The sequence below is a fragment of the Pseudoliparis swirei genome, chromosome 15 (assembly GCF_029220125.1).
Source record: "Pseudoliparis swirei isolate HS2019 ecotype Mariana Trench chromosome 15, NWPU_hadal_v1, whole genome shotgun sequence".
Classification (NCBI taxonomy): domain Eukaryota; kingdom Metazoa; phylum Chordata; class Actinopteri; order Perciformes; family Liparidae; genus Pseudoliparis; species Pseudoliparis swirei.
Genome location: NC_079402.1, coordinates 11,122,646 through 11,150,531, shown reverse-complemented (window position 1 = coordinate 11,150,531; position 27,886 = coordinate 11,122,646). Strand labels below are relative to the sequence as shown.

General features: G+C 41.3%; 4 protein-coding genes across 5 annotated transcripts in view; all 4 read left to right on the top strand.

Moving 5' to 3' along the window:
* The first annotated feature begins 258 nt into the window (after window positions 1-258).
* Window positions 259-3,183, top strand: ptgdsa (prostaglandin D2 synthase a). The gene is made up of 7 exons (XM_056432301.1): window positions 259-449; window positions 960-1,099; window positions 1,229-1,305; window positions 2,272-2,382; window positions 2,473-2,574; window positions 2,665-2,696; window positions 2,869-3,183. The coding sequence occupies exons 1-6, from the start codon at window positions 354-356 to the stop codon at window positions 2,694-2,696; spliced, it is 558 nt and encodes a 185-aa protein (XP_056288276.1). The 5' UTR covers window positions 259-353; the 3' UTR covers window positions 2,869-3,183.
* A 1,914-nt stretch (window positions 3,184-5,097) lies between these two features.
* LOC130205788 (protein AMBP-like) lies at window positions 5,098-7,275 on the top strand. 2 transcript variants are annotated; one of them, XR_008833976.1, is made up of 8 exons: window positions 5,098-5,323; window positions 5,456-5,601; window positions 5,691-5,767; window positions 5,914-6,033; window positions 6,116-6,217; window positions 6,374-6,426; window positions 6,524-6,625; window positions 7,165-7,275. XR_008833976.1 is itself a non-coding variant. In XM_056433315.1 (8 exons), the coding sequence occupies exons 1-8, from the start codon at window positions 5,204-5,206 to the stop codon at window positions 7,167-7,169; spliced, it is 693 nt and encodes a 230-aa protein (XP_056289290.1). In that variant the 5' UTR covers window positions 5,100-5,203; the 3' UTR covers window positions 7,170-7,275. The 2 variants fall into 2 exon arrangements, 1 of the variants encoding a protein (XP_056289290.1); XM_056433315.1 differs by having other exon boundaries at window positions 5,100-5,323; window positions 6,556-6,625.
* A 660-nt stretch (window positions 7,276-7,935) lies between these two features.
* On the top strand, window positions 7,936-12,020 carry LOC130205787 (protein AMBP-like). Its single transcript, XM_056433314.1, has 10 exons — window positions 7,936-8,200; window positions 9,083-9,225; window positions 9,823-9,899; window positions 10,003-10,119; window positions 10,273-10,374; window positions 10,622-10,665; window positions 10,960-11,056; window positions 11,214-11,381; window positions 11,559-11,732; window positions 11,834-12,020. The coding sequence occupies exons 1-10, from the start codon at window positions 8,081-8,083 to the stop codon at window positions 11,857-11,859; spliced, it is 1,068 nt and encodes a 355-aa protein (XP_056289289.1). The 5' UTR covers window positions 7,936-8,080; the 3' UTR covers window positions 11,860-12,020.
* A 6,362-nt stretch (window positions 12,021-18,382) lies between these two features.
* The window catches only part of exd3 (exonuclease 3'-5' domain containing 3), a 36,965-nt gene continuing 27,461 nt past the window's right edge, over window positions 18,383-27,886 (top strand). The window contains exons 1-12 of the mRNA XM_056433132.1: window positions 18,383-18,473; window positions 19,866-19,925; window positions 23,172-23,236; window positions 24,310-24,471; window positions 25,026-25,205; window positions 25,306-25,359; window positions 25,513-25,652; window positions 25,759-25,865; window positions 25,965-26,038; window positions 27,029-27,067; window positions 27,191-27,357; window positions 27,610-27,763. Coding sequence (XP_056289107.1) covers window positions 19,898-19,925; window positions 23,172-23,236; window positions 24,310-24,471; window positions 25,026-25,205; window positions 25,306-25,359; window positions 25,513-25,652; window positions 25,759-25,865; window positions 25,965-26,038; window positions 27,029-27,067; window positions 27,191-27,357; window positions 27,610-27,763 — 1,170 coding nt within the window. The 5' untranslated portion in view covers window positions 18,383-18,473; window positions 19,866-19,897. The remainder of the gene's footprint in view (window positions 18,474-19,865; window positions 19,926-23,171; window positions 23,237-24,309; window positions 24,472-25,025; window positions 25,206-25,305; window positions 25,360-25,512; window positions 25,653-25,758; window positions 25,866-25,964; window positions 26,039-27,028; window positions 27,068-27,190; window positions 27,358-27,609; window positions 27,764-27,886) is intronic.

The window sequence follows — 27,886 nt, the reverse complement described above, 5'->3', positions numbered from 1 at the left end:
TTGTTCATGTGGGACAGTGTCTCGTGAAACCAGTGCGTCTGAGCTCGTGAAGGCAGCAGAGCTTCAGCTGATCTTGAGGGACCACAAGCATGTGATATAGCTGCAGCTAGGGGAAGTGAAGTCTAGGTTGTTTTGGAACCACACATCCTCAACACTTGCTCACTGTTCCCTGATCCCCGGCTTTGATTGGCTGACGACCGGGTGGGTGTATCAGGAGAAAAGCAAACATTGCCACAGGCTGCCACTCTGTACCTGTCTGTTTGACTGCCTCCAGTTCTCTCTCGACTCGGGTCAGATACCCTCTCTCAAGCTTTCAGTCCATCCGTCTCGCCGCTTACTTTCTCCTCGCAGCCATGAGGACCACTGTGGTCGCTGTTGTCATGGTGATGTTTTGCGTGATGATGGTAGACGCAGACGTGAAGCCGCAGAAAGATTTTAACCTGCGGATGGTAAGTCACGCATCCAACCATTTGTAGGGATGTTTTTTTGCATCAATGTGTCTGAATGATTTTCATTTGTTAAGTTAAAAAAAGGTTCTGCCGTCACTGTGTGTGTGTGTCTGTGTGTGTGTCTGTTTGAGATCAGCTACCGTTATCCTGTTACTTGCCCTCTGCTGAAATTGTTATTATAAATAAATGTGTGACTCCCGTTCCTGGTTTCCTCCCACACGAGAGAGGTTGAGAAGGGTCAGATTGACATTTCCCATCCTAAACACATCATAAGAAATGTGCTCTTCATGTGTTTCCGGTGGCTGATTTGATACTGGATGAATCCCAGATCCCTGCTGTGATTGTTCCATGTTTGTCAAGAGGTCAGTTACTTGCCGTTCTGGTGAGGAGACCGATTTAATTTACAACAGTTGTTTTTTGTATTTATTTTGTGATGACTCGTGTCGTAGTTAAATGGAAAGTGACAGAACTATCTTCAATATGTACAATTGTGTGTTTGTGTGTGTGTAGTTTACAGGGAGATGGTACCGGGTGGGCCTGGCCTATGACTCTTCAAGCTTCACTCCCTTCAGAGACAAAGTGAAGGCCTCCATGGGCAGTGTCGCCGCACTGTCAAACGGCAACATTAACCTCACGATGTGGGACTCCACGTGAGTCGGTGTGAGCGTGACATCTATAGACCATGTTTGGAACAAAAAGTGTATGTGTCGGTCAAAGAAGAGAGGAAAGTGAGGGATGTTTATTAAAGATAATGACGGTGTTTCCCCTGTGTGCCTCAGACCTTTCGGTTGTCAGAAAAAGGTGTACAATTATGAGAGGACCAACGTACCTGGACAGTTCACCTACTTCAGCACACGTAAGTTTGATCTCTTGTAATCTCGATCATCGGCCTGACAAGAGAGTAAAGAAAGGATTTGTTAGTAAGCTCTGGAAATTTACTCATTTACAATGTAAATATGGCCTAGTACTCAGTGAGTGCCCAGAGCAGTGGGACGCATTGAATTCTGGATCTGCAACAGTATTGAGCAAACAACCACAACATGCACAGATAAAAGCTGCAGTGCCCAGGCATGACCTGTGACAACATGTCAGTATAGTGCTGTGTCTCTGTAATGTGATGCTTTTGAACAAATATGATCAAACTAGGGCAGACTTTTCCCTGGGCTTATAAATCACACGTGTGTGTGGAAGTCGGCCATAAATGTTCACATGGACCGCCTGTCGCAAGAGACAGTGGAACATATGACTGTCAAAGGACCAGAGCGGCTGTGCCACTGTATTTCTGAGTCCCCAAAGAATGCTTGTATAATATAGACCGCAATAAATGAAATAAAAGCAAAGCAGAAATATTATATTGTATTCTTTTTATTTTACACACAAAAACTAACTAAATATATTTGTATTGATGTTTTTTTAGTTTTTTTTTACGATGCACTTTGTATTGTTGTTGTTGTTGTTGTTTTTATAAATTTGTCCCTTTAAGAGAATTATCTGTACTTTGAGATTTTCCTCTTTTTTTTCTACAGATAACATTAATTACAATTGTTAACTGTTTTTCATTTGTGTTATATCTGACATTGTCGACAGCTGTTCAAGTAATAGTGAATCCTGCATTTGTGCTGTACATTTTCTATATATTTAAAATCCAAATCCAATCATCCAAATTAAAGGTTCTTTTATCTTTCAGATTTTATGAAATATTCTACAGAGAGCGTTACAGAGTCACTTACGTGGATTTCAATTAATTCTCGTATTGTTCTGGTTTAGTTACTAAACGACAAGAAGTCTTTGCCCCTCACTTCTGCGTTGTGTTTTCTGTCAGGCCACAACATCGTGAAAGACATCACCGTGGTGGACACGAACTATACTGATTACGCCGTGGTTCTTAAAAACAAGGTTTTTAACAGAGAATACACGCAGGTTGCGCTTTACGGTGAGACACAGTCTCCTCTTTACATCACATCTCAGCGTGTCAGCATGCAGAGGCAACACTCACTCTGTGGGTTCTTCTTCTTGTTTGCAGGTCGCACTCAAACGGTCTCGCACAGTATAATTATGAGGTTTAAAGCCTTTGCCTTGTCCCGAGGTTTCCCCAGAGACTCTATTCTGACTCCACCTCCAGCAGGTGAGAAAGAGGGAGCACATATCACATATGCACACACAGGTGATGTGGAGTTAAATGACACTGACGTTTCCTGTATGTTTCTGCCAACAGAAAATTGCCCACCATCAAGATCTGGGCGTTAGGTGAGTCTTTTTTAAATTTTATTTTAAAACATTGACAAACAGGGGAGTTACTTAAACATTCAGCTGTATAAGTGACTTCACATCTTCAGTGTGTGTGTGTGTGTGTGTGTGTGTGTGTGTGTGTGTGTGTGTGTGTGTGGGTGTGTGTGTGTGTGTGTGTCTCTCCTTACAGGTCCTCTGATGTACCTGAGGTGATGGTGGCATGCATTTCCTGACCTGCTTCTTTTTGTTGGCCGGGTCACTTTTTCCCAGCGTTTAACTCTCAATCAGCAAACATCATCATCGAGGCTACAAAAATGATACATAGCTAATATTGCTGGTGAAATGTATTTGTCATTCTTTGTTATGTTGTGTTTTACATTATTTTTCATCATTCATTGTTAATTAAATAATATTTACCTCCAGGCTATTTAAATAACAAAATGTGTAATGTTCACCAGCTGCTTCACAGTGTCAATATCTCAAATAAACCTTAACCTCCAAGGTGTGTGTGTGTGTATGCGTGCGTGTGTTTACAGTTTTTCTCCATTGCTTTGGCTCAATTCTAGAAACAGAAATTACATTCTTAAAGCTCTTAGTGCATTTGGTAAAATAGCCTATTTAGTTCAGCACAACTACATAGATCACCTTCAAAAGGTCACATCTCGCCCAAAACAGTTAACTCAAGCTTCAAACCCAAATCATTTTCTCATAAAAATAGTCAGTGCCCCCAAAATGAAAACTTCCTTCTCGATTGCTGTGGCTCATCTCTCTCTTGAAAAAAAGGACATTCTCAAAGCTTTAAATACATTTGCCAAAATAACAGATGGTTTAGCAAAACACTATGGCACACCTGCAAAAGGTCATATCTCTCCCAAAACAGACAACTCATCAGTCAAAACTAATTCCTTTTCTCATACAAATAGTCAGTGCCCCCAAAATGAAAAGTCCCTTCGTCATTGTTTAAACACTGCAGGTCAAAATGTTTAGATGTTTTGTCAGTATGGCAGTGGACCATAGAAATATCCCTCATGTGCACAATTAAATCTTGGCTTAGTCCTTTGACACTGAATGGTTACTGTAGTAGAGGTTTTCTTTCCAGAATATTATGTGTATCAAACAGAAAAAAGATTCATTCAAGAGGAGCCAACAAGGTTTCACATCACATACTGTATTGCACTTATACTGCCATGGAAATTATTACAGTAAGAATCGCTGTGCATGCCGCAACCATCCCCTGCACTGATCTGCTGTGACATCGGCACAAGCAGCATCCATTGCCTGGAGAAGGGACCTCTGGTTTAGAGCCCGATGCTCATACACCCTCCACCACCACGCACCCTTGCTCCTCTTCCTCTTCTTCTTCCTCCTCTTCCTCGAACAGGCAGTTGCCCTTGTTCGTTTACCTGGCCAGGTGCTTCCATGTTCATACTGTAAACTGTACTGAACTTTGTCACGCCCTAGATATTTGATGGAAGCATTTATACTCCTGGATAGCACCTGTCAGCTAACTAAAATGACTGTGTGATTGGTGATCGGATGTGAGAAACTCCCCCTTGAATAGTAAAGTTCTAGTTGCACCTGAAAATGAAGCCGATGATCCAAGAGATCCATATTACAGTATATATACCATGATGTTTTTCATGGTATTATGTGCCTGAACGATTTTGACAGTGGAGTGAACTATTGTGCAGGTGATGATGTACACAAGGAAATTATGCCAAGATGTTTTGCAGAGAACAACCACTTGACTGAGAAGCAACAGTCAGTTTAGACCAGCAAGATGTATTCAATTGGTAATTGGGCTAACTGAAGGCAATTGTACCTAACCGTTTGCACAGATGTGCTAAATCATTTGAAATGTGTGCAAGCTGTAGGCAATTGTACTTGTCATTTGCAAGGAGTTTCTAAAACAATTGCAATTTGATTAAAGGAATGAGAAATTCAAATCTGTTGTGAACAAGTGCCCAGTGGTTTGGAGGTTTGCACGAGTTGTTTTGAGAATGTCATTTCTGTTTCAAGAATTGAGCCAAAGCAATGGAGAAAAACTGAAATTCACAGTTTGTCATTCCGTATGTAGAGGTGTAGTTCACTTATGCACACCAGGGGGCAGATCCTACACATGATTGCACATCAATATATGTCTAAACAAGCTGCTGTTAAAGCTGTCCATGTCCTCTAATATCACACAGCACATGTGATCATCAGGACACTGTGAGGAATCGGGTTCAAGCCGGTTCCCCCAGTGGTCCTTTCAAAAGAGACACTGTTTCCTAGAAATGATCAGCTGTTACATTCTGAAATGTATTGATCGGTTGTTTGTTTAAGCTTCAAATGCTGAAGTCCAGTGACTCATTGATGATTATATGGATTGCACACACTCTGGCAAAGACAAACAAAGACGAGGGGGAAAAAAGACAATCCGACCTTCGCCCCTCTAGTTTTGTGTTTCTTGTGGTGTTGTCGGAAGGAATAAAAATAAAAATAAAACATCCAGTGGATCACTTTGATCCAGAGGGGCTGACAGGATGCAGAGAGGGGTGAGCATGGTGTCTCTGCTGGTTCTGGGGTCGGCCTGGGTCGTGCACACGGTCCCTCTGCCCCTGGAACCTTTTAACCTCACACAGGACAACTTTGATCTGGCTCAGGTGAGTGAGTCGGCTGAACAACAGATTGTATTTCATAAATGAAAGAAATTCAGTTGCCATATGTTCCCCTCGCATTTTCTTGGTCTTGTTCAATGCTTTGCCATGGAGTAAATATATACGTGTCCCCTGCAGTTCATGGGGCACTGGTATGAAGTAGCAGTGGTTTCTACGTGTCCTTACTACATGCAGCGCAAGAGGGGAAACCCCTTCTCTGTTGCACTGGAGCTGCAACATGTGGCCTCGAATGGCAGCTTCACTATGACAACCACGAGTTTCAGGTCAGATTTACATGCATTCTAGGAGTTTAAGGATGCTGCCATTTAGTGTAACCAGTGATGTGTTGACATGCATGTTTGTCTGCATGTAGGAATGGCTCATGTAAACAGATGTCCACAGATTATGCTCTGACCAGCACTCCGGGACGATTCTTCCATCATTTTGCAAGTATGTTTTCTCAGGCTTCCCTCCTCAGCCCATCCTTTAAAAAATAAGAAGATCTTACCATGATCTGTCCATTCCTTTCACATAAGCGAAGTACTGCTAACCTGGGTCTATCATGCAAAGCATTGTGAACACTTTCCTTTCTGCAGGGTTTGAGGCAGATGTTGATTCCTTTGTGGTTCATTCCAACTATGTTGAGTACGCAATGATTCTTCTGCTGAGCGTAGAAAAACCATCAGGAAATAAAACCACCTCACTCAAGCTTTATAGTGAGTGACAATTGCATCGATGAAAGTGATTTATATTCAATATATGCATCAATTTATGTCATGGTGATTGTTTCTTCTCCAGGTCGAACTTTGAGTCTGACAGCTAGTGTGCTGGAGGACTTTAAAAGGCTCGTCAGACAACATGGTGGGAGTGTTGATGCGATCATCATGAATCAGAACAAAGGTGACACACGACTGATCGTACCAGGTGGAACTGATCCCTCCTCAAAGTTTGAAACACGGATTACATTTCCTGTTGTGGGATGTTTTTGACACACAAAGACACATATTGTCTCGATGAAAAACAGAAACCCCTCTCTCCATCTTACCGTCTTCCCAGGTTGGTGTATTCCAGGTGAGCGAGTGACACAGCCCGTCAATCCTCAGCCTCAGGTACGTGCTTTTACACAATGCTGTGCTGAAATGACATTTACATACTGAAACCACAGATCTGTATTTGTATGAATCGGTCACTGGTTGTGGGTACCAGATATGTGTATCATCCAGATTCTTCTTCCCAAGAGGTGGGAAATAGATCCGGTGCCACCTGTGGTTCCTGCACAAGAGGAGTACGCCGGTAACGTTCGACCAGGTGAGGCCAAGCAACTCACCGTTGAATAAGACTCGAGATTGGGAGCATTTCGATTGACTCTCAACGGCGCTCAACATGGTGGCGCCTGAGCTGGCTGCTCATCGCCAGCTTCTCACACCGCTAACGGTACAAACTACGCCAACCGTGCTGACGGAACTAACTAGTTGTTTGCTGCTATATTAATGCTTTGTATTGTTTGTGCACCTTGTAAGGTAACATTACTGAAACACCGATGCATGTTTAATTTCCACTATTGTGACACATCCCAGTTCATGGAAAGATAATTGTGAATTATCAAGAGTATTTTTTTTTACTTTCATTTAATTTTTTATGTATTTTTGGTCTTCATTTGTTGAAATAAAGATGACAGGAAATCAATGTTGGAAAAAAAACTACAGCAGGCCCATCCCACCCTCTAAACTTTAGAGGGTGTGATGTGCTTTAGAGTCTAAAGCATGCACCTGTGATGAAAAACAATCATGACATGTTATGTATTTCTGTACAGTTTTAGCATAATAAATGATTGTTTACTGTTACAGGATGACAGATCATGTGGATTGACGGAAGAGGACCAACATCCCTATGCTTTATCACTTTTGTATTTTATTGGCCTATATATAAAATGGGAATAAAGTGAAACTCGTTTTGTATATCTTATACTACAATTTTGCAAAATACTGTGAATACATGTTTGTCTATACCTCTCATTTGTCAAAACATTAAATAAACAAAAGAAAGAGTGCAAAAAGCTAAATAATCTTATTATTGCTGATCAGGAACCAGTAAGAATTTGAATTGTATCGTTATAAAAAAAACACTATATATATTTTTGGGAGAAATATTAATTATTTAGATTGATTGATTAAAGTTAACATACTTACTCTCTCGCTTTTCGTTGATTATGTTTTAAGGATTAATGGAGTGAACTCACTGAGTCCTTCTGATGCAAAAATAACAAATGCTCTTTGCATGGAAACAATATCTGAGGCCGGGCAAGAGAATGCAATTCTTCTCGAGAGTATAACGATATACCTACAGACTGTGAACATGATTTTTCCATATAAAGTCATCAACAGCATTGTAAAATGTGATGTGCTTATTTGAGAGAATTGTTCTTTCTTCCCAAAAACACAAACATCATATATATAACGCATACGTTATACGTGAAACAATGTTGTGTTACTCATAGTGTCATGTATGGCATGTATTGATTTATTGATGTTGAAATACTCTTGTCCAATCCAAGGTCCAATGTTTCAGAGCACAACTTTGCTCTTTCACTTGTTTGCTTTCTGCTTGCCTGTGCGAGTGAGTGCCCTGCACAAAACACAAAGGTCAATGCCCTTCCTCACTGGAAGGGTTGAAAGAGGTAATCAACATTGAGGAGGAGACACTTTTCCTGGGATTCAGCGCTTCAGTCCTCGGTGCTCACAGACGAGTGGATAGACTGACAGGATGCAGAAAGCAGTGATTCTGGTTCCCCTGCTGGTCCTGGGGTGGTGTTGGACCCTTCAGGGGGTCCCTGTTCTCCCAGAACCTCTCTACCCCACGCAGGAGAACTTTGATCTGGCCCGGGTGAGTTCTGCTAACTATCATGTTTTGTTTTGAACTCATACATTCAGCATAAAGAAGTAACAGGCTCTCTTTCACACCCTTTTCTGTCTGTTAGAATTAATAACATGTTTTTAATATTTTGGGGATTCAATCTTTCGTCATCGGTCAGGCCAACAATGTGTCCGACAATATTGACTTCCCATTGATACATACATACATGTATTTTCTCCTGGATTAGTCCATTTTTAAACAGTTTGAAATGCACGTTGTAACTTTGAACTAAAATAAATTCAACAAAATGGCTTTGTTAGGTTTAGTGAAAAGCACCATGGTTTGGCTTAAAATGACTACAGAATTGAAACTTAACGAAACTAAAATGCAACACAAGCATGTTGTTCAATCAGGTCACAAACAGCTTGATAGTCCCCAGCACCCTAACATCCACACAGTGGAGCTCAGCGCACTCATTTAAAGCTAATTTGTAATACGTCAAACGTATATGTAAACCACAATGAAATATGTTTACCTCAAAACATTTGCAGACAGGGCAGTGGAACTTTTCATATAAATGACTGAAAATGAAGAAAAGAAGATCAAATCGAATGTGATCTGTGTGAGTTTAGGCCAGAGACGATAGTTTCAGTTACACTTAGCACACATGAGTAAGTGTTACATCGTCTGTGTGAAGTGAGATTGTGTACTGAAGTTTAATTTTATTGTGAGACGTATTATAATGAGCTTGACAATAGTAAAATATTGTACTTTTATGACATCTTTATTTGTATTTTACTTTCAGTTTTTTCTAAACTAAGTGAGATATAAACTAATTTCAATCCCCATTTGAATCGTAGTTTTTACGTGCATTATTACACATTAACACACTACGGTACATTTTTCTAACAGTTTTTGGGAACATGGCATGATGTTGCTATGGCAAGTACATGTCCCGATATCCAACATAGAAGAGGAGATGCAGCCATTGGTAAACTGGTTCTGCAGACCAGCGCCACTGAAGGCAAACTCGAGGTGACTCGACGTATGCTGAGGTTAGTAGGAAGTGCATGCGCCTCACATTTACACACACTCACACACACTTACGCACAAACAGACTAACGCAAACCATTTTTTAACACAGTTTGAACTGACTCCTTTCAAAAAATGTTGTCCTTAAAACGTTTTAGGAAATGTGTTTTTTTTCTATATGAGATATTGAGAAGAAAAATACATTAATGTTTAATGACTGAATACACATATTGAGTAACTCATACTGAACACACATTGGCAAATCCTGGCAGTGTTTTGGTCCAACAATATCAGTATCCAAAGTGCAAAATCCAATGGTGGAAATTAACTAAAGTACTCAAATAAAGTGTTGGGGTACTTCTACATTTCTGCCACTACTTCTCCTTTACATTTCAAACGGTAATATTGAACTTCACTGTTTTTATTAGTCAGTTTTATTTATAATTATTATGAATGATTTAGATATTATTCTGTAATAGGCCATTCTGCATACTGAGTACTTTTACTTCTGGTTCGAGTGTAATGCAGAACTTTTACTTAAAGGTGACAGGGCCTACTGTGTATTATAGACATCTAATATATTAAATATACAGCATGTCTTATATGTGGTATGTGTGCAGACATGGATCATGCAAGGAGATCAGTATGGAGTATGAGTTGACCACCACACCAGGGCGGTTCACCTACCATCTTAAAAGTAGGTCTCCCTCTGTTTAGTCCTGCAGTGATACAGCTGTGCTCAGTTCCGTTTGTCCATGAAGTGTATACAGGTATAATGATCTCCTGTGTCCTTTCCACAGAGTGGAACGCAGACGTGGACGCCTACGTGGTACACACAAACTACAATGAGTACGCGATAGTGATGACGAGCAAAGTGAAAACATCGGGCGAGAAGAGCATCTCCGTAAAGCTTTACAGTGAGTGGACACTCTCACGCTAACATCTCAAGTATTAGATTACTCCTCGTGAAGATAGACCATTTTCTTGTACATGAATGCATTTTATTTTAACCATTTACATCATGTTAAAGTTTTCGTTTCTGCTTCATCTGAATTCCTCTTCTTCTGCAGGTCGAACTATGGATGTGAGAGACACTGTGCTGGATGACTTCAAAACACTGGTCAGAGAACAGGGAATGAGCGAGGACAATGTTATCATTAGGCAGAATAAAGGTACAACACGGATTACCACACATTTACTGTACTTGCACAGTTGAATATGATTAGATATTTGAATGACAGATGACGATATCTGGTGGGAGATTTCACTCCATTGTTCATAAAACAGGAAAATATTTGTGCAGCATACAAATATAAAACACAAGTGCAATAAAACTAGAATAATACATTCAAATAATACATTGTTTGGCTGTCAAATGCATGGGTATCTATGATGCGTTTTAATGTAATATCTTTGCAGGAGACTGTGTTCCTGGAGAGTTTGTAGCCGAGCCTGACCTTCAGGTACTCAAACGATTGTACAGAATACAGAGAAACTATGACTGAGGGATCAAGTAAAAGTATTTATGTGTTCGCACCAGAATGTACACATTCTGCAAGTAATAAATAAAAGTGATCATTGTAAAAAATGTCCATTTCAAAGTGCTTCAATGTGGACAGTGCATTTCATGGTGTTGTTTTTTCCAGACATAATGTTACTATTCTAATTAATATAGAAATGTAGTTCTGAGTTGTGTAGCTGTATGGATTTGTTTTATTTTTTTATCTGGGATTCAGGTGTCTTTGTATCTCTAACAGTTGGTGGTACAGCGGACGAAGAGAAACCCGTTGCCTTCTTTGGTGACCGAAGACGATGAAGGTTCTGGTGATGCTTCAGTTCTTTTCAATGGAACCGGTAAGTGATCGGCTGACTGGTTTGAATTACGCCGGTCCACTTTCATAGCATTGCACAGTCATGCTAATGTATGCATGTTGAATGTCAGATCCTGATCCTGATTCTCCAAATAATGGGTGTCTATCCTTCCTGGTGCTATTTCTCCCTCCCCTCCCAGAGTCCTGTAACGCAGCACCAGAAACAGGACCATGTTTTGGGATGCACCAGCGTTACTACTACAACTCCTCCTCATTGAGCTGTGAACTCTTCAAGTACGGAGGGTGTTTGGGCAACCAGAACAACTTTGAGAACGAGAGAGAGTGTCTGCAGAGATGTCGCACAGAGGGTGAGGAATGAAATACGAAAAATAACATGCGCATAAAGGGAGAATTATACAATACATGCAGCATCAGTATGTTGCTCAATGCCAGTTTATTCTGTGTCGGTGATAATTTTTCCCCTCTGCTGTGAAATAAAAAAAGATATCTCTTTAAATACATGGATATATGTTTTGTCTCCCCAGCTGTGTGCCGTCTGCCCATGGCGGCCCAACCCTGCACAGGCCAGCCCCTCGTCTGGGCCTTCGACTCCACCGTCGGCCTGTGCGTGCCCTACAAACAAGGCTTCTGCCAGGGCAACGCCAACAAGTTCTACAGAAAAGCAGAGTGTGACGAGTACTGCGGGGTACTAAATGATGGTGAGTTCATGAAGGAAATATATAATCCAAAAAATAAGCACACCACACCTCCACCTCCACCAGCACATGATAACAACATGTGTATTTTTAATCATTTCCAGAGGGAGAACTCCTGAAGGCAAACTGAGTGAGCCGAGGAAACATTGAAGCCCAGCTGAACTTATCATACAGCGAGGCAACTTGAGGCAGCATCACAAAAACCGCACGTTAGAACAGGATTTTGTCTCAGCACTTACAGAATATGTGACGTTATATCACATCAGATCGCAAATAAAACTCTTAACTCTGTTTGGCTGGTGTTTCTTGTGTGTTAGTGTTATTAGCCCATTTGTTTCTGCTAACACAGTTGCTTCCTGGCAACACTAAATACATTTTAAAAATGACGCAAAACAAAAACCTGGACATGCTCTCTTTTCAGTTTCTCTACAATATGATAGATGATATATACTTTATTAATCCACAAGGGGAAATTAGTTCTCTGCATTTAACCCATCCTTAGTTATTAAGGAGCAGTGGGCTGCAGTGATGCACCCGGGAAGCAACTGGGGGTTCAGTGCCTTGCTCAAGGACACTTCGACTTGCAACTAATGGGGAGAGCGGGGATCAAACCGACAACCTTGGGGTTGCAGGACGACCCCCTTACCCCACTGAGCTACAGCTGCCCCTATATCAGTTGCATCATCACATATACTGTAAGTAGACTATTGTACAGCCGTGACATCACATATTTTTAGGTAAGATAAATTAAAGGTCATTAAATTTATTTCAGATATTGACAACAAACATGCTCTGACCATGGATATAGACAAAGTTACTCCTATAGTTTATATTAAAACTACTGGTCACATAAATATATATATATATATTTATATATATATATTAGTGCTGTGAAAAATTACAGGATTAATTAGTTACTTTTTAAATTACAGGATTAATTAGTTAGTCTGTTGTTGGTCGTCTCTAACCAGCAGCATGTAATTTTGTCTCTACGTGTCGCGTTAACACTACTCCGATCTCCGTCTCGCACGCGGCAGAGCTCCGATGCCGGCGTGTGCGCGCACATTGGGACGAAAAAAAGTCACTTGTATATGTATATACAGGCACGTGCACAGACATTTTGGGGGGCAGGTGCTCAAACCAAAAAAAAGGGCACCCAATGCTAAAAAAAAATTCTGACAGAGTTGAAGCATTAGCAGCAATACACTGATGATGCAATACATCCTCGACCTGTGTTTCCTCTGGCAGCATCAGACCACTAGCTTACATTTTCTTTATGAATAAAGATGAATTATTATATAGCAACAACAGTACAAGCGTTCTGATTGGCTCATGGGTCGTCATGCCAGCCACGTATTGCCCTCCTCGCTGGTCTGATACGGATCTGTTTTGCCCTCTTACGTCATTTTCAAAATGAGCGATCTTGATAGACATCAACAGCCAAGAGCAGTGGTCCTCAAACTCCGGCCCGCGGGCCGAACACGGCCCGCCTCCACATTTGACCCGGCCCTCTGAACAATAGAGGCCGTATGATTTTTTTTTCAGTCTGGCCACGCAAATCCTAGACTAGCCCCTGTTAAATAGAACGGAATAAGAATTCTCTCTCTCTCTCTCTCTCTCTCTCTTTCTCTCTCTCTCTCTCTCTCTCTTCTCTCTCTTCTCTCTCTCTTCTCTCTCTCCCTCTCTCTATTCTCTAAACATAACTAATGTCAGCAAGGGCGGCCCTAGCACATTTGGCGCCCTAGGCGAGCTTCACTCGTGGCGCCCCCCCACCCAAAAATACATTTAAAAACGATTTTGCACGAAAACGGAATTTCAACTTTCAAACGCTATTTTGCCCTGCAAGACTGAATTTCTTTCAAATAAACAGAACAACGATCGCAACAATGAACAAACATTAAATAAAGAACAAAATCCCTGAGAAAATGTCACATCTGTGCTGAACTACGCTCCGGCTACGCCCCCCTGATCAACGGTGCACATTCACTCCCTCGTCGTGCCCAAAATAATGTGACCGCCTTTTTTCATCACTTTTTTTTTTTACATTGAATTTACATGAAGTGGTCTACACTTCACGAAGGGACACATGATGCATGACTATGTTCACAGACTCAAAGCGCCACCTACTGGCAGATTTAGCTGGCGGATGTTACAGTTTTTCTCGATTGATTCCACACAAAAACTGGAACTTAGAACACAATAACCACAACCTGTAACTCATGTGCCAACTCCCTAAACCAATTCTGCTAAACTATAAGCACAATTATCTGCTTTAGACACAGATTTCAATTGTTAACCACACTTTCTTCAAAACACTAAACACCATCCTCTCTACTTTGCACACTTCATCAATGCCAAAACCTCCTCGTGTTCAGACAGAACACACTGCTATTCAATTGGCAAAACTTCCATTTCCACGGCTGTTGTGCAATTTGGAATCAAGGCTTTAGCAATATATGGGCCACAGGTGACCTCCTGATTTGAAGAAGAATGGATGAAAACATGGAAGGTAGAGGAGACCAGAGAGGCAGAGGAGTATTTTTTTGTCCTTTTTTATTTACACTTTTCTTTCTTTTTTTGTTGACTGTAGTGGTCTATTTTCTATTGTTTGTTCTGTGAACAAATTAGAAAAAAGAAAGAAACATTTTAGTTGTATATTTGTGTGCTGTTTTATATTTTGAGTTAAAACATTATACATTCACAATATTTTACAACAGGAGAAAGCATACAGTAACACTGGACATGAAAAGGCATAATGCTCCTGATAAGGCCTTCATACTGGTGTTTTCCCATTTCATAGTGTTTTCCATTGGGCACATCAGTGTTCAATCGATGCTTAGAATGTCTACTCATATAATGGGCTGTGTTTGTCATTTGAAAACAAAATACCCTTTTGAGGTGACATAACACTGTTTTGAAAGCAAAGTTGCATTTTGCAGGAGATATAAAGGGTTTTGCATTTTGTGTGAGTTTTGAGAAAACGAGGCACGCTTTAAAAAAATGTGTTTTAGCAATCGAGAAAAACTAATCGCGCGCTAGCGGGCAAGACATTCTCCGTGACGTCACTGAGTCACCATGGAAACAGTCTGCGCTTTGATGCGGTGACGTCGCTCGTAGTCGTGACGTCACGGAGCAGCGAAACAGAGTATATAGCAGTGATTTCCAGCAGAAGAGAAGAGAAGAGAAGAGAAGAGAAGCGAAGCGAAGCGGAGTCTCCGCTCCGGCCAGAGTCTCCTCTCCCGCCAGTCTCCGCTCCGGCCGGCGTCTCCGGCCGGCGCAGATGAGCGAGGACCCGTTCGACGCTGCTTGCAGCTTTAATGTTTTTTGTTTGTTTTCTGGCTGGCATTGCCGTCAAAATATTGGTTGGAGATATAGATGGGGGTGCAAAAAAAACTGCCCAGCAAAAAGGCGCATTTTTTTGCGCCCCCCTCTGAATGGCGCCCTAGGCGGCCGCCTATACCGCCTGTAGGAAAAACCGCCCCTGAACGTCAGTAAACAGCTGGACGAGGCTTTGAAATCACGGAGTTTAAAAACATTTTTTTTTAGGAAACGTCGGACCAGTTGTGACGTCATGTTTTCAGCAGCGTTAATGTTGTGGTTGATCACAAAACAACGTCAGGGGACAAACACCGTCATGATCTGTGTGTCTGATGCTGCGGGTCAGAGGAGAAGGAGGTGCACCCGTTTGGTGGCGCGAGGAGCACTGCGCGGAGGAGGAAGTGGAGGAGGAGGAGGAGGAGGAGCGTGGCGGGGGAGGGAGAGGAGGGGGGGCCCGTGAGCGTCGCGGAGCATGTCAGGGCGAAATTCTCACAATAACTCAAATAAATGCCCCGTCGGATGATAAAACACATTTGGGGGGACTTGATGACAGAGAGAGTAACATTTATTCTTAAATACGGATGAATAAAAAAAATGTTTCTCCAGCAAAAAGGGCACTTTACTCATCCAGGGCAAAGGGGCTGGTGCTTGAGCACCACTATGGGCTCTATCTGTGCACGTGCCTGTGTATATATATATGTATTATGTATGTATGTATGTATATGTGTGTATATATATATGTATATGTATATATATATATATGTATATGTATATATATATATACACATATACATACATATATATATGTATATATATCAGTGGCGGGCCGTGGGCCTGGGGCCTGGGCCTTCAGTGAGGTCCTACACAGTCCCACCCGAATTAATCCACCTCTTATTACTATCATTATGATGCCATGGCTCTAGACCAGGGCTCAATACGTCGATCACGGCGTAGTATTGGTAGATCGCATGACATAAAAAAAATTTGGCCCGCCCCCGTCATTTTCTCTATAGCACGTCTTTGTTCATTTATTAAACTAAACAGCCGTCTGATGTTGATCGTATCTACACAACAGCATGTCATTTCTCTCGGCTCTCCGTCTCGCCCGCTGCAGAATGCGCGCATCGGGACGGAGAAAAGAAGAAAAAAGTCACTTGCACTCGTTTGTTCACTAAACAGGGCATTGTCGCAGCCAAAGCAGATTTCAAGTATATGCTCGACCAAATCGACATCTTCTCCTCCTTCCGCCATTGTGGGTTGAAAAAACAGCTTTGTAGTCCGCGAATTAATTCCTTTATCAAATTCAGTTTCCTAGTTCTGAGGTTTTGCATCTACCTGCCCATAGGACCCGCCTCTCAATATTGGTAATCCAATCAAAAGACCTGCAGCACTCCGCCTGCTAGCTGGCTCCTGTGCCGCTTCCGGGGCCTTCGAGAAGGCCTAGAGGAGCCAACTCTAAAGCTGATTGGTTGACACAACATCGTCATTCCCATTCACTTGAAGCTACCAGCGCCTTCAATGTTGATTCTGAAGGCCTAAGGGCAGATGTTAGCCCCCTGGCAACACACGATGGCTGAATATGATTGGATAAAAGATCTAACATAAAGACCAGCCCTCCAAATCTCAACCTGGCTCTGGCAGCAGCGCAACCAAGAGGAACGCTATGAAATTAAGAGAATAACTCTTACTCTGGCAAATAATTGAATACATATTTGTGGGGAAATATATTTAGAAAAAAATATATATTCTGATGATGTTTAGGCCAGCAGAGAAGGCCTTGCTGGCCCTGACGGCCCACCACTGTGGTTACCATATTCTGGTCGCCAGGACTCTCCCAGATCCTCAAGTAGACCTCAGAACAGTGCTCGAGTCTGCTCTATTTACAGACACTGGTTCAGTGCTCCGTGATGTCACTAGCGACGTCACAGCACAGAACCAGAACGCTGCGTTGTGAGAGCCAATCAGCGCGGAGCTGCTCCGCTGTTGGATCTAATTGGCTGCTGCTGCTCTCGTGGCGCTGGATGCGGAAGTCATTCACACCGGGGCGCTAGATGTTACGACGTGTGTGGCATTTCCATATATTGCACGCAGCGGAATATTTATTCACAAAACAAAATGAGATACCAATCCCCATACAACGAAAACCCACAAAATGTATATCACTCGCTCTCCTTTCTAATGAACCTCAATAATATAACAAATATAACCAATATAATAAATATAACACATCCACTCACGCACACACCCAAGCACACACACTAACAACACCCCCGTTGCAGGCCTGAGTCGTGGCTGAAGATCATAGAGGCCTGCAACGGTAGTGTAGATCCATACAGGCGTAACTATTCGTCAGCCCTTCGTTGTCCTACTTTCACGCAGCTGCTCAACAGCTGTTGCTGTCACCTACTTCACAACAATACGCTCCGTTTAGGCCACGCCCTCCGTTTAGGCCACGCCCCCTACCTGACAGTGAGGCTAAACAGCGAAACAAATTAGAAAACTCAAATCCTATTGTAGACAGGGCTACATTATTATATATTTACACCTCATTATTATTATCTATCTTATCAACATGTATTATCAGGGCTATATATATATGTATATACATATTTATATTTACTCCCCTATTCGGATATATTTCCTTCCTATTTATGTTTGTTTGTGTTTAGTAAAACTTATATATTGAAGGAGACATTTGAGTTTGTTTCATAAAATATGAACAGTCTCTCGCTGTTTGTGGAATACATGGTATTCCATCTTTAACTCAACAGGGAATAACAGCGACATGTCTGTTTTAATACTGTAACATTTATGCAGGATTGTATTGTTGTTTTCAGATCAAGACTGTTTCAAAAGTACATGTTGTATAGAACAGAGGAGGTATCATTTTTATTTTTGAATTAATTTTTGGATGAATGTATCGCTTCGTAGAATGTGGTTAAACTTCAGTCGCGAGCATGAATAAGATATAAAAATGTTAAATAGGAAAGACAACTAGTGTGCTGAGTGTTCGTCAGACGTCGGCAGGAGTGCACTTCTAGCCTGCGTGACAGCATCCAATGAAAACAGACTATCGTTGGACTTTGTTTCCCCTCAGTGAGGTATTACAGGTAGCTGTACCTACATCGTGTTCACGGCTCCCGATAAACTCCATCGAACACGTTTCTGAAAGTGTTGTCATCAATGTTATCTGCTCGAGTATGACACGATTCAGGAGTCATTGTCTGTAAATCCTTAAGAATAAAATATAGTTTGTGTTTAATGTGAGAGCGAGATCCTCCTGTGCGCCCTTAAGCAGGGCAAAAAAAAACACGCTGAGATCGCCCCACTGTCCCCAACAAAACTCAACAGATGTAGCTAGCGTTAAGGTAACGACACTGCAGTCTACCTGACGATAGCTGGTAAACTGGGGGAAAGTAGCACATGGTGAGTCCATTTGTATCGATAACGTTTCATTTGCGTAATTCAACATGAATTCGCTTGTCAACACAATGACAAATAAAGTCGACTGTCTGTTGGAGAGCAACTGAGGCTCGAGCTAGTCAGTCACGAGCTAACCAGAATAACGTTCCTGGCCAAACTCGCCCAGCGCCATTGTCTCTGCGCTGGCAAAAAGAAACAGCCGAGCAGGCCCGAGGTCAGCCCGCGTAACATGTGTCGCTACTCGGCTGCCGTGATTTGTTTGTGTCAGGCGAGCTCATGTTTGCTAACACGGAGCATGAAATCAAACACTCAGGAAGTAATATGTGTTGTGTTACCACTAGGTGGGGATAGAAGATCATTTACACGACACACAATCTGGTTCTTCTCTTCCTGCATCCCCTGAGAGAAGGTGCTTCTACCCTTTAATATGCCCACAATAGTGCATATTAAAGCCACATTAATCGTTAGGCCGGTAAAGAAGTGATACTGTAAGACACATGGATGTATTTGACTGACTAGGCTCTCTCTATTCGACTCATTTAAAAAATTGTCCAAGTTAGTTTTTCGATTACATTACATTCCTAAAATTCTTAGTCATAGATAAGTATATTGTGTTGGTGCCAGTCAGGCTGGTTTGAGTAACAGCTACTTCTGAATGTTCTCATGTTCTGTGTTGTCAAATTAATTGGTTTTTTAATGTGCTGTATCTTTTTAAAATATACATATTTCAACATTTAATTATCAATTCCCAATAATCTGTTGCATTTGTTAACATTTCAGTGGTGATATTTTTCAGTCTTCAGACGGCTGTTGCCACGTTTTCACAAAATCCTCCAAAGAATGAAGAAGAAGAAAAAACCTAATTATTTAATTGATCAGAGAGGCTTTACAGATGGTTCAAAAAGGGGGAGAAATTCTACATCCGTCAATAAATTCTTGGGTTTCAAAGGGTTAATTGAGCCTGTAGGCATTCAGAGATACAACCACACGTCAGGCCTGCAAAAACATCCTCAGCCTGACAGTCAGCTGGTATCTTGCCCTTTCTCAGTCTGCTGTATGTGTGTGTGTGTGTATGTGCGTGGTATAATCAGCAAAACCAGTTCATAATCATTAGATGCTGTACAGTTTTCCTTGATTTTGGGTTATTTCTTTTGAACAGTGACTTGATTCAAGATTTAGCAAAGTTGCTGTCACCCAAATTTTACTATGGGCAAAGTTATGTGTAGTAGTGTATTGTATCCTAGCCGACCGGCTCAGAGCCGTTGCTTTACCTTAATACATTTATGGTACATAAATACATATTTTCTTTCCTTTCAATATATTCCTTTCAATATGTTTGACCAAATGTAATGGTCTTATTCATAGCAGTGTTGTTTTGTGTGCCTTCCTCAACAGAGTGACAGCAGCACACCATCCTGTGGGCAGAAATGAGCCGTACGACTCCAGAGGCAGTGGGTATGTATCACAGTTTTAAATGGGAGTTAAATGAAGAGTGAAACGGATTTGTGTACAAACTCCAAGCGTAATATATCGGTTATACACTGGTAAAAAGGCAAGTGTATTCACACACATTTTATCCAAACAATCTGGATAAAAAAATGTCCGGAGATATACACATTTTTATGTCAGACGGGTTTGATAAAGTTTTAATCAGCCGGTTGTTGTGCTGAGTGACTGTTATCACTTTGGATTATTTATGTTTTAATTTCAAATGTAACATTTACTTAACTATGAAACACATGCCAGGTATTTTGATAGATTACATTTCAAGTTCTATACTAACAAACTGTTTTCTAAAGTACAAATGTGTTACCACTGTGTAGTTACTAACTTTGACTCATCTCAGTAACTACATCTACACAGGGAGCTCTTGAGGTATCCAATGATATCATCACTCATTATTTCCCCGTAGAGTCTGTAGGTATGTGCCAGTCCGCATTTGGAGAAGTTTTAGTCAATTCTGGAGAGGTAGTTAACATGCAAACACTGCTTTAACAAGCATCACACGCTGCCAGTGCTTGTACTCTCTTCACTTTCAAGATTCTGTCTTAGCACCTGTTGAAAGGTTTTCTCCAGCTCCGACTACAAAATACAAAAGGAGAGAAGTACGTACGGAAAAATGTTGTGGCATCCGTCCAGTGGAGTTGAGCCACATGCACAACCTCTGCCAAGTCACACTGAAGCTGTTCTGGTGGCTGTAGGGACACCAAATGCCCCATTTAGACACTTGATCTTTGTGTTTCCTTTACTTTGGCAGCTGCCTGGCAACAGGCACTTCAATCTGCCTGTGGATTTAATCTCTATCTCGTTTTACTGAAATTGAAGTGAAATGTGTCTTGTTTTGTAAGGCTGGGAGTTTAGGATAGTGTCTTATTACCTTAAATACAGTGTTTTCTGATATTTCAATTGATCTTGTGCTAAAGAAAATAAAGACAAACAATCACCCTCCCGAAGGTGAATGAATGCATGTACTGTATGTGTGTCTGTGTATTTGTATGTGGTGATGATGGAGGTTATTATGTTGCAATGAATGGGGAGTCTCCAACTCTGTCATTCACCCACCAGTCAAAACTCTAAAGAAGCTGCATGCTCCCCATTCCCCTCCTCTCCTCACCTCTCCTCACACAAACAGTGAGACTGAAGTGGGCTCTGCTGTTAGTGTGAGTCCCTGTGCATGTACGCGTGTTCGTCAGTGGGATGAATGGACTGGAGTGGGGTGTATAATCGGAGAACCGCGGAGAAAAGCAAAGGAAACTCTGTAGCTATTGAAATTCTTGAAATTAAAGGACCTTTCAGAGGACCATTGCAGTGTATTTGCATGTCCCATTTGCTACATATCCAGTCTTCTATGTTGTTGGCTGTTTTCCATAGCGTTCTGTCATGTTGCTGTCAAAGTTGTTGCCCCATGGTGAGATACTGAAGAGTAGTTTGATTTTAAAGGTCTGTGCTGTATTGCCATGCAAAAGCTAAGCATATTTTACAAAAAGAAAAGCAGATATTACAGCCATTGAGATGGGTTTAAAAAAAAGTAACTTCTTTGAACTGGAAATAGGTTTTTATATCAAGAGGAAACTATTTGGAAAAGCACGTATTATCTGGAAGAGAGGAAATACATTAAAACAAATCAGAAACTTATATATATTTTTTTAAAGTGACTGGCACTAATGTAGAATGCATGATGTGCACTTAATTGGCCAGAACATGCAACAAGTAAAGTTTATCTAAAGTGCCTTACCCAGTGACATTATAAGTTATTCTGGTTTTGGCAAATACAATCACCCTCCTGCAGGTGAATAAGTGCATGTACCGTATGTGCGTCCGTGTATTTGTATATGGTGATGATGGAGGTTATTATGTTGCAATGAGGCTAATAGGAGGCTATTTATCATGTCACTGTGTGTTTATACTGAGACACACAAACCAGCCAGCCTAACGAGGGAGGAGGCCAAACAAGTGATACATAATGAGCATGGGAGTGAAATATAGAATTGACAAATCAAAGAGACGCATAGTCACTGAAATAACAAGTTGAAGTCGAGAGGGTGCAGCTGTAAGACAAATGTAGAAGATATATTCTCAGGAAGGTAAAGTTAATGTTTAAGAGGCAACATGAAAGAGACCCAAAGTATCAAGCCAGGAGAGAGGCAGTAAAGAAAGAGGCCAACACAGAGAGAGGGAGAGCTCTTTTTGTCTGCATTCCCAGGCTATGCATCACGAAGGTGGTATTTTTTACACCATGACCACCACATAGCCCTTTCCTGGGGAAATCCGAGACAAAATCGAGAGAGGCTGCTGCAGGGAGGGAGAGGAGAACAGGAAAACTAGCCCTGGGAAGAGGGAGGGAGGAAGGGAGGGAGGGAGGGGGCAGGTAGGGTAAAGCCCGCACAGCATGAGCGACAGAAAGAGCTGGAGCTTTTGGGAAGTCTAAGTGGAACACAGGCACAGGCAGATAGACACACGACGTGGATGCATGCTCCTCTTGTTTCTGGGCTCTTTTATTCACCATGGCTTTCCCAAAGATTTGCCCAGAGAGTCTTCTCTAGAGTTTTTCGGCTGCAGATTCAACTGGAATGCAGAGCTAATGCCTGGTTCCTCTACTATCCGATCAGCCTCAGCTGTTAATCCAATGTTATGGCTGCTCTGCTATGGCTGTTAAAAAAATAATATTTGGACATTATGACACTCAGTGTATCACATTACCTGTAAGCTAAGATTTAGCTGTGTTGACTTTTTATTAACATGAGCAGTAATTATGAGCAAGGACAAATCAGTTTTGTGTTTTCTTGTATTTACAAGGTAATAGCCAATATAGCCAGGCAACATTGAATGGAAGAGTTGAACAACGTTTGACCAGGGAAGGTAATCGTGTTAACTGGGGAAAAAAAATCAAATGTCTTGTCATTGGAGGCTTTAGTCTATTAATTAAATGGATTAAAATTGTTGGCAAACATGTACCTCTGCATATGCCGTGAGAATGAGATCTAGAGGATTTGGATTTGGATCTTCAAAAATCAGAACTCTTTATTTTAAGGCTCAACATACCGGAATAGAAATCCATCAAGAGCCTCATATGGTGAAGAAAACAAACCTCAAAAATACTTTCAAGGCTGATGGGTTTGATTCCGTGACAGGTTGATAGAGGTCAAAGGTCAGCGTGAAACCCCACCTCATCTATGCGTGTGTGTGGTGTGATTCCCCCAGGTCTTGACCCTGCCATGCTGAGAGACCAACTCTTCGAGCTATGGAACCGGAAAGATATGCAGACGGTGAGGGTCACTTTCAGAGCGTATGCCGATTCCACACATGCAATTTTGAGTGTGCGTGTGTTGTCAAAGGTAGAAAGATGGAGTCTGTCTCTGTCTCTCTCTCTCTGTGTGTGTGTGTGTGTGTGTGTGTGTGTGTGTGTGTGTGTGTGTGTGTGTGTGTGTGTGTGTGTGTGTGTGTGTGTGTGTGTGTGTGTGTGTGTGTGTGTGTGTGTGTGTGTGTGTGTGTGTGTGTGTGTGTGTGTGTGTGTGTGTGTGTGTGTGTGTGTGTGTGTGTGTGGGGGTGGGAGGGATCTGGCATACCTGCATGTTTAAATTGTGTGCGTTTTTGTGCGTGTGCACACGTTAATGAGGAAACCAGAGTGTCTGTCAGTAGGAGGAAGGAATTTGCATTGCACTGAATGAACTTGAGATCTGTGTGAGGAGGATATTGAGTGGATGACATCTGTTTTGAAAATTAAGACGGAGCGCAAGCCATTCTCACACAGATATTATTTTCTTGTGTCGGAAGTTTCTAATGCCAGAGTGCATTCTTCACAAGCCTCTGCGTCTGTTGGGCGCAGCGAGGGAAGTTAGCCGTTTGTCTTCACCGGCTCCTGTGTTTTGGTTATTCTAAAAATTAACCTGTCATTTAACTCCATTTTATCAACAACTTTGACTTGTGTACTATTCACATTTAGAGAAACATTCTTACTGCACAGTTGGTTCTTGAAGAATAGGTCACTCTGAGACAGTTTTTCCCCTCTATAATCACTTAAATGTTCTTTTAGAAATTCACAATTTTCGGACCTTATATTTACATAATGGCGAAGAAGCACGTTTTAGTTCCAAACTAAACCAACGTTGTTTTGCACACAAATGAAAGAGACCATCTTGAATGACATTCTGTTTAATTGTCAATGAATACCGTGTGGCTGAAATATGAATGATGCTCAGGGTTCAGATTTTAAAAAAATGCATCCACCTAAAACAAGATTAAAAAGATGATTAGGCTGTGAAATTTTAGACATTTTCCTTTCTTTTCTCGTACATTTTGGTTTTAATTCACACTACTACCTTCTCTTTCTCCCCCATAGCTACATTTGGCAGCCATCCAGGGATTTTCAAAGCTGTCTGAGCCTCTGGAGGCTTTGCTAACAATCCTGGAGGGCTGTCCAGGAAAACAAAAGGGTCGGAGCCTCACCCTCGGCCTTCACATCCTAATGGAATTCCAAACATGGATGAAGGAACATCCTCAGGTAAACACAAACTATCAACCAAAGCTTTTTAAACTAAAGAAATGAACCGCAGAGTTGCTGGTCCATCCGTGTCAGAGCTGCATTTCCAGGCACATCAGCCCTTCTACAGGACGAGTCCAACCGGCTTCAGCAGTTTAGTACACATACCAAACAAATGATTTCACACCTGTGCCACCTGCACAGGTGTGAATTCTCATACATAACAATGATGGCAATATGTTGAGTAGCCAGTGCACTGATGGAGTGACGTGATTGAAGCTATCTTAATGAGGTGCCTTGCATGAAGAAAGAGAATCCTGGAGCACATGGATCAACTCAAGTGATCCTGTATATTTTGCATTTTTATCAGACATCCCGATGATCCACCTTCATGGTCACACACGTGGAACCACTTCCTCAGACAACAGCAATATTAGCTCCATTAGTTCCTAAGTTGTCTCGTGAGGGACTTTGTTCCAGAATTCTGTCAACAACACAAATTGCTTTATGTTAGGCTCTTCTTTCTATTCTCTCGGTTTTTTGAGATATTGTTTTTTTGTTTTTGTTTTTTTCAGGCGCCTCTGAGCTCGCTCTTAGAACACCAGGCACTTCAGCAGCGAGCTCTGAGCTTAATGACGGATACCCAGTCCAGCTTTGTAGAGAATCTCATTCTCATCTACGAACTCGATTCCATGGATCCAGCCATTCTCCGATCGAACATTATGAAGCTGCAGGCTCTCCACTGCTACAAAGAGGTGAGTCTCTCTTTTGATGTTAACATTATTAAACATGCCAGAACGATTTCAGACGAACACATTCGTTACTGCACTGATTTATACTTTATGTTTTTCACAGGCAGCAGTGCTCAGCATTAAGCTGAAGTTGCAGAAAGAACTCAATATGGAGGAGGTGAGATCAAATATTTTCTGCAGACATGTCTGTGCAGCCTTAATTCACAACTAGTGAATAAATAGGCATACTTAAGACATGTGAGGTCTGAACTTTTCAAAATGGAGACGCTAAAATCTCTAACAATTTTTCATCTTAAATCTTCTTCTGCAGATGTGTGTACCACTAATCTTGCAAGATAAGTTGCCCATGGCAGAGTCCTTCGTCACAGGCCACAATGATCTAGAACAACAACTGGTCACACTGCTAGACTCGTGGTGCCACCCCTACTTCAATGAGGAAGCGATATACAAGTATGGATCATGTGTTGGAACCTATGGGAACCTACAGTATAGTAGTGTACGCATTAGTGTATGAACTCATATGGTTGTGTCTGCATGTGTGTACTCTACTCCACAGGCGGTACCCTCACTTCTCTGTAACCAAACGGGGCATGAGCCAGATCCAGCCCAAAATGCTCACAAAACACGTCTTCAGACTCGTGGAGAAATTCCACATCGACCAAGGTGTGTGACTGGGCGCGTGTGGAGTGGTTCATTCGTGGGTGTACATTGTGGGTGTACACCTCGGGCAGAAAAGATTGTGATCTTGTCTCTTTGACTCAGGTCTGTGTCCCAACGCTCTGCACAAGAGGAGATTGGACTCTTTACGTTTCCTCATGTACAAGAGGTTTGTGGAGGCAAGTGATGAAGCAGGCTTCTTATTTCATTTAAGCATCATATTATATATCAGGTCATCAAGCTTCTAGTCAGGGATATGCATTTTTAACGAGTAAAAAATAATGACAAGGACACCCGTCCTTTATTGTGTCCATCTCTACATTTGATTGCTTCCTACAGTTAAAAGAAAATTAGGAAATGAATGTTGTTGTTTTTACACTACACCTATATTTCTTTGATTTGATTTTAAGATTGTACTCTGAACTTTAAAAGCAGTGCATGATCTGTCAGACTAGTTCTTGGGAGGAATGTCTTGGATAATACAAATTGTGAGGTGAGAAAACATTCTCAGAAATAAATCTCAGGGTTAATACGAGCATATCTGGTTCATATGGAGTGCTGTGGAAGATATTTCAATATTGATAAAGTGAGAAATGCAGAGTTATTTGTTGTTATTACGTCTAATGCGGTTTCATTAAATATCAAAAGGGAAGAAAACGAATGGACAACCTTTTTAAAAAATATATATATTTATTCACAATGTTATGTTTTTCTACTCAGATCTCGTGCTGCTGTTTTATTACACATAAGTCAACTTTAATCACTAATCAAAAATCATTATTTCTGTAGTTTTATCCAATAAAAGCTGTAACAGATTTCAGCTGAACTACGAGTGATTTGACTGTTTCTAAAAACATGAGCAAATGGAGGCATTAGAGGTTTTCATACTTCTATGGTTGACAGAACAAATAAAATGTAATATTTATTTAACTAACTTCATCAGTAAATACATTTTTCAGTCACTTAACAAGAGTTTGCTGTCATCAACAACTATTTGATGAATGAAGTCTCACTGTCTGACATGTTGAGCAAGGACTTGTTTGTAAATGTGTATTTATGTCACATTGTGGAAAAGACAATATTGGATTCAGATTCCCCAGTTATATAATTAAGTAATGGTACCCATTGTGTACTCATTATTTATTTGTTTTGTACTATTTTTATTTCAGAAAGGCATGACCGATGAGAACTGGAGTGACCATGTCCAGGTATGTGTTGTACTGTAGGTGTGTACTGTACCGTATATAAGTGTAGAGATATTTAGAATGTGTGTTCTATGTGACTTCTTTCAGTGAATGTGTGTTTTTTGTATGCGTATGATGTATCTATAGTACGTCGTGGCAGATGACTTTGAGCTGCAGATCCAGTTGGTGGAGATGTTGATGAAGTATTGTGGTCTTCATAAAGCCTGTCAGTGGTCACTGAGATACAACATCCCCAAAAATCGACTTCCCTGGTCCATATGGGAAATGCAGCAGAGTCTACCGCCTGAGCAACAGTGAGTTGATTAAGATTAAGCATAAACATATTCTATTATGCAACAGCCTCAGAGTTTTTATGCACAAGTTTTGTGTGCCACATCTTCTTTTACATTTCATGTCACTCCGTTGTTTTTCCCTGTATCTCTAATGTTATCGATCCACTGTCATTCTGCATTGGCTGATGTTGCGTTCTCTTTCTTTTTTCTCCCCACTCTTTGTCTCTTTTTCATGTGCACACTCGCGAAAAACGCACACACGCCTCCGCTCAGACAGATTGGTCCCAGCGGTTCAGCAAAACCTGAGGAGTGGAGACCATCTCGGTCTGACTGTCAGAACTTCTACCAGGTACCGCTCACCAGAGACAAGGTTCATTTTGTGGACTCGCCGGAAGCTCTTCAGAGATGTCGTAACACTGTGCTGAAGGTACAGAGAACCAAATACTTGATTTAAAAAAAGGTTTTGTTTTCAACCATTAATGATAATATACCGGTATATATCCAGTGGATAGCAGCTTCAAAAATATGATTGTGAATCATTTCTTTATTT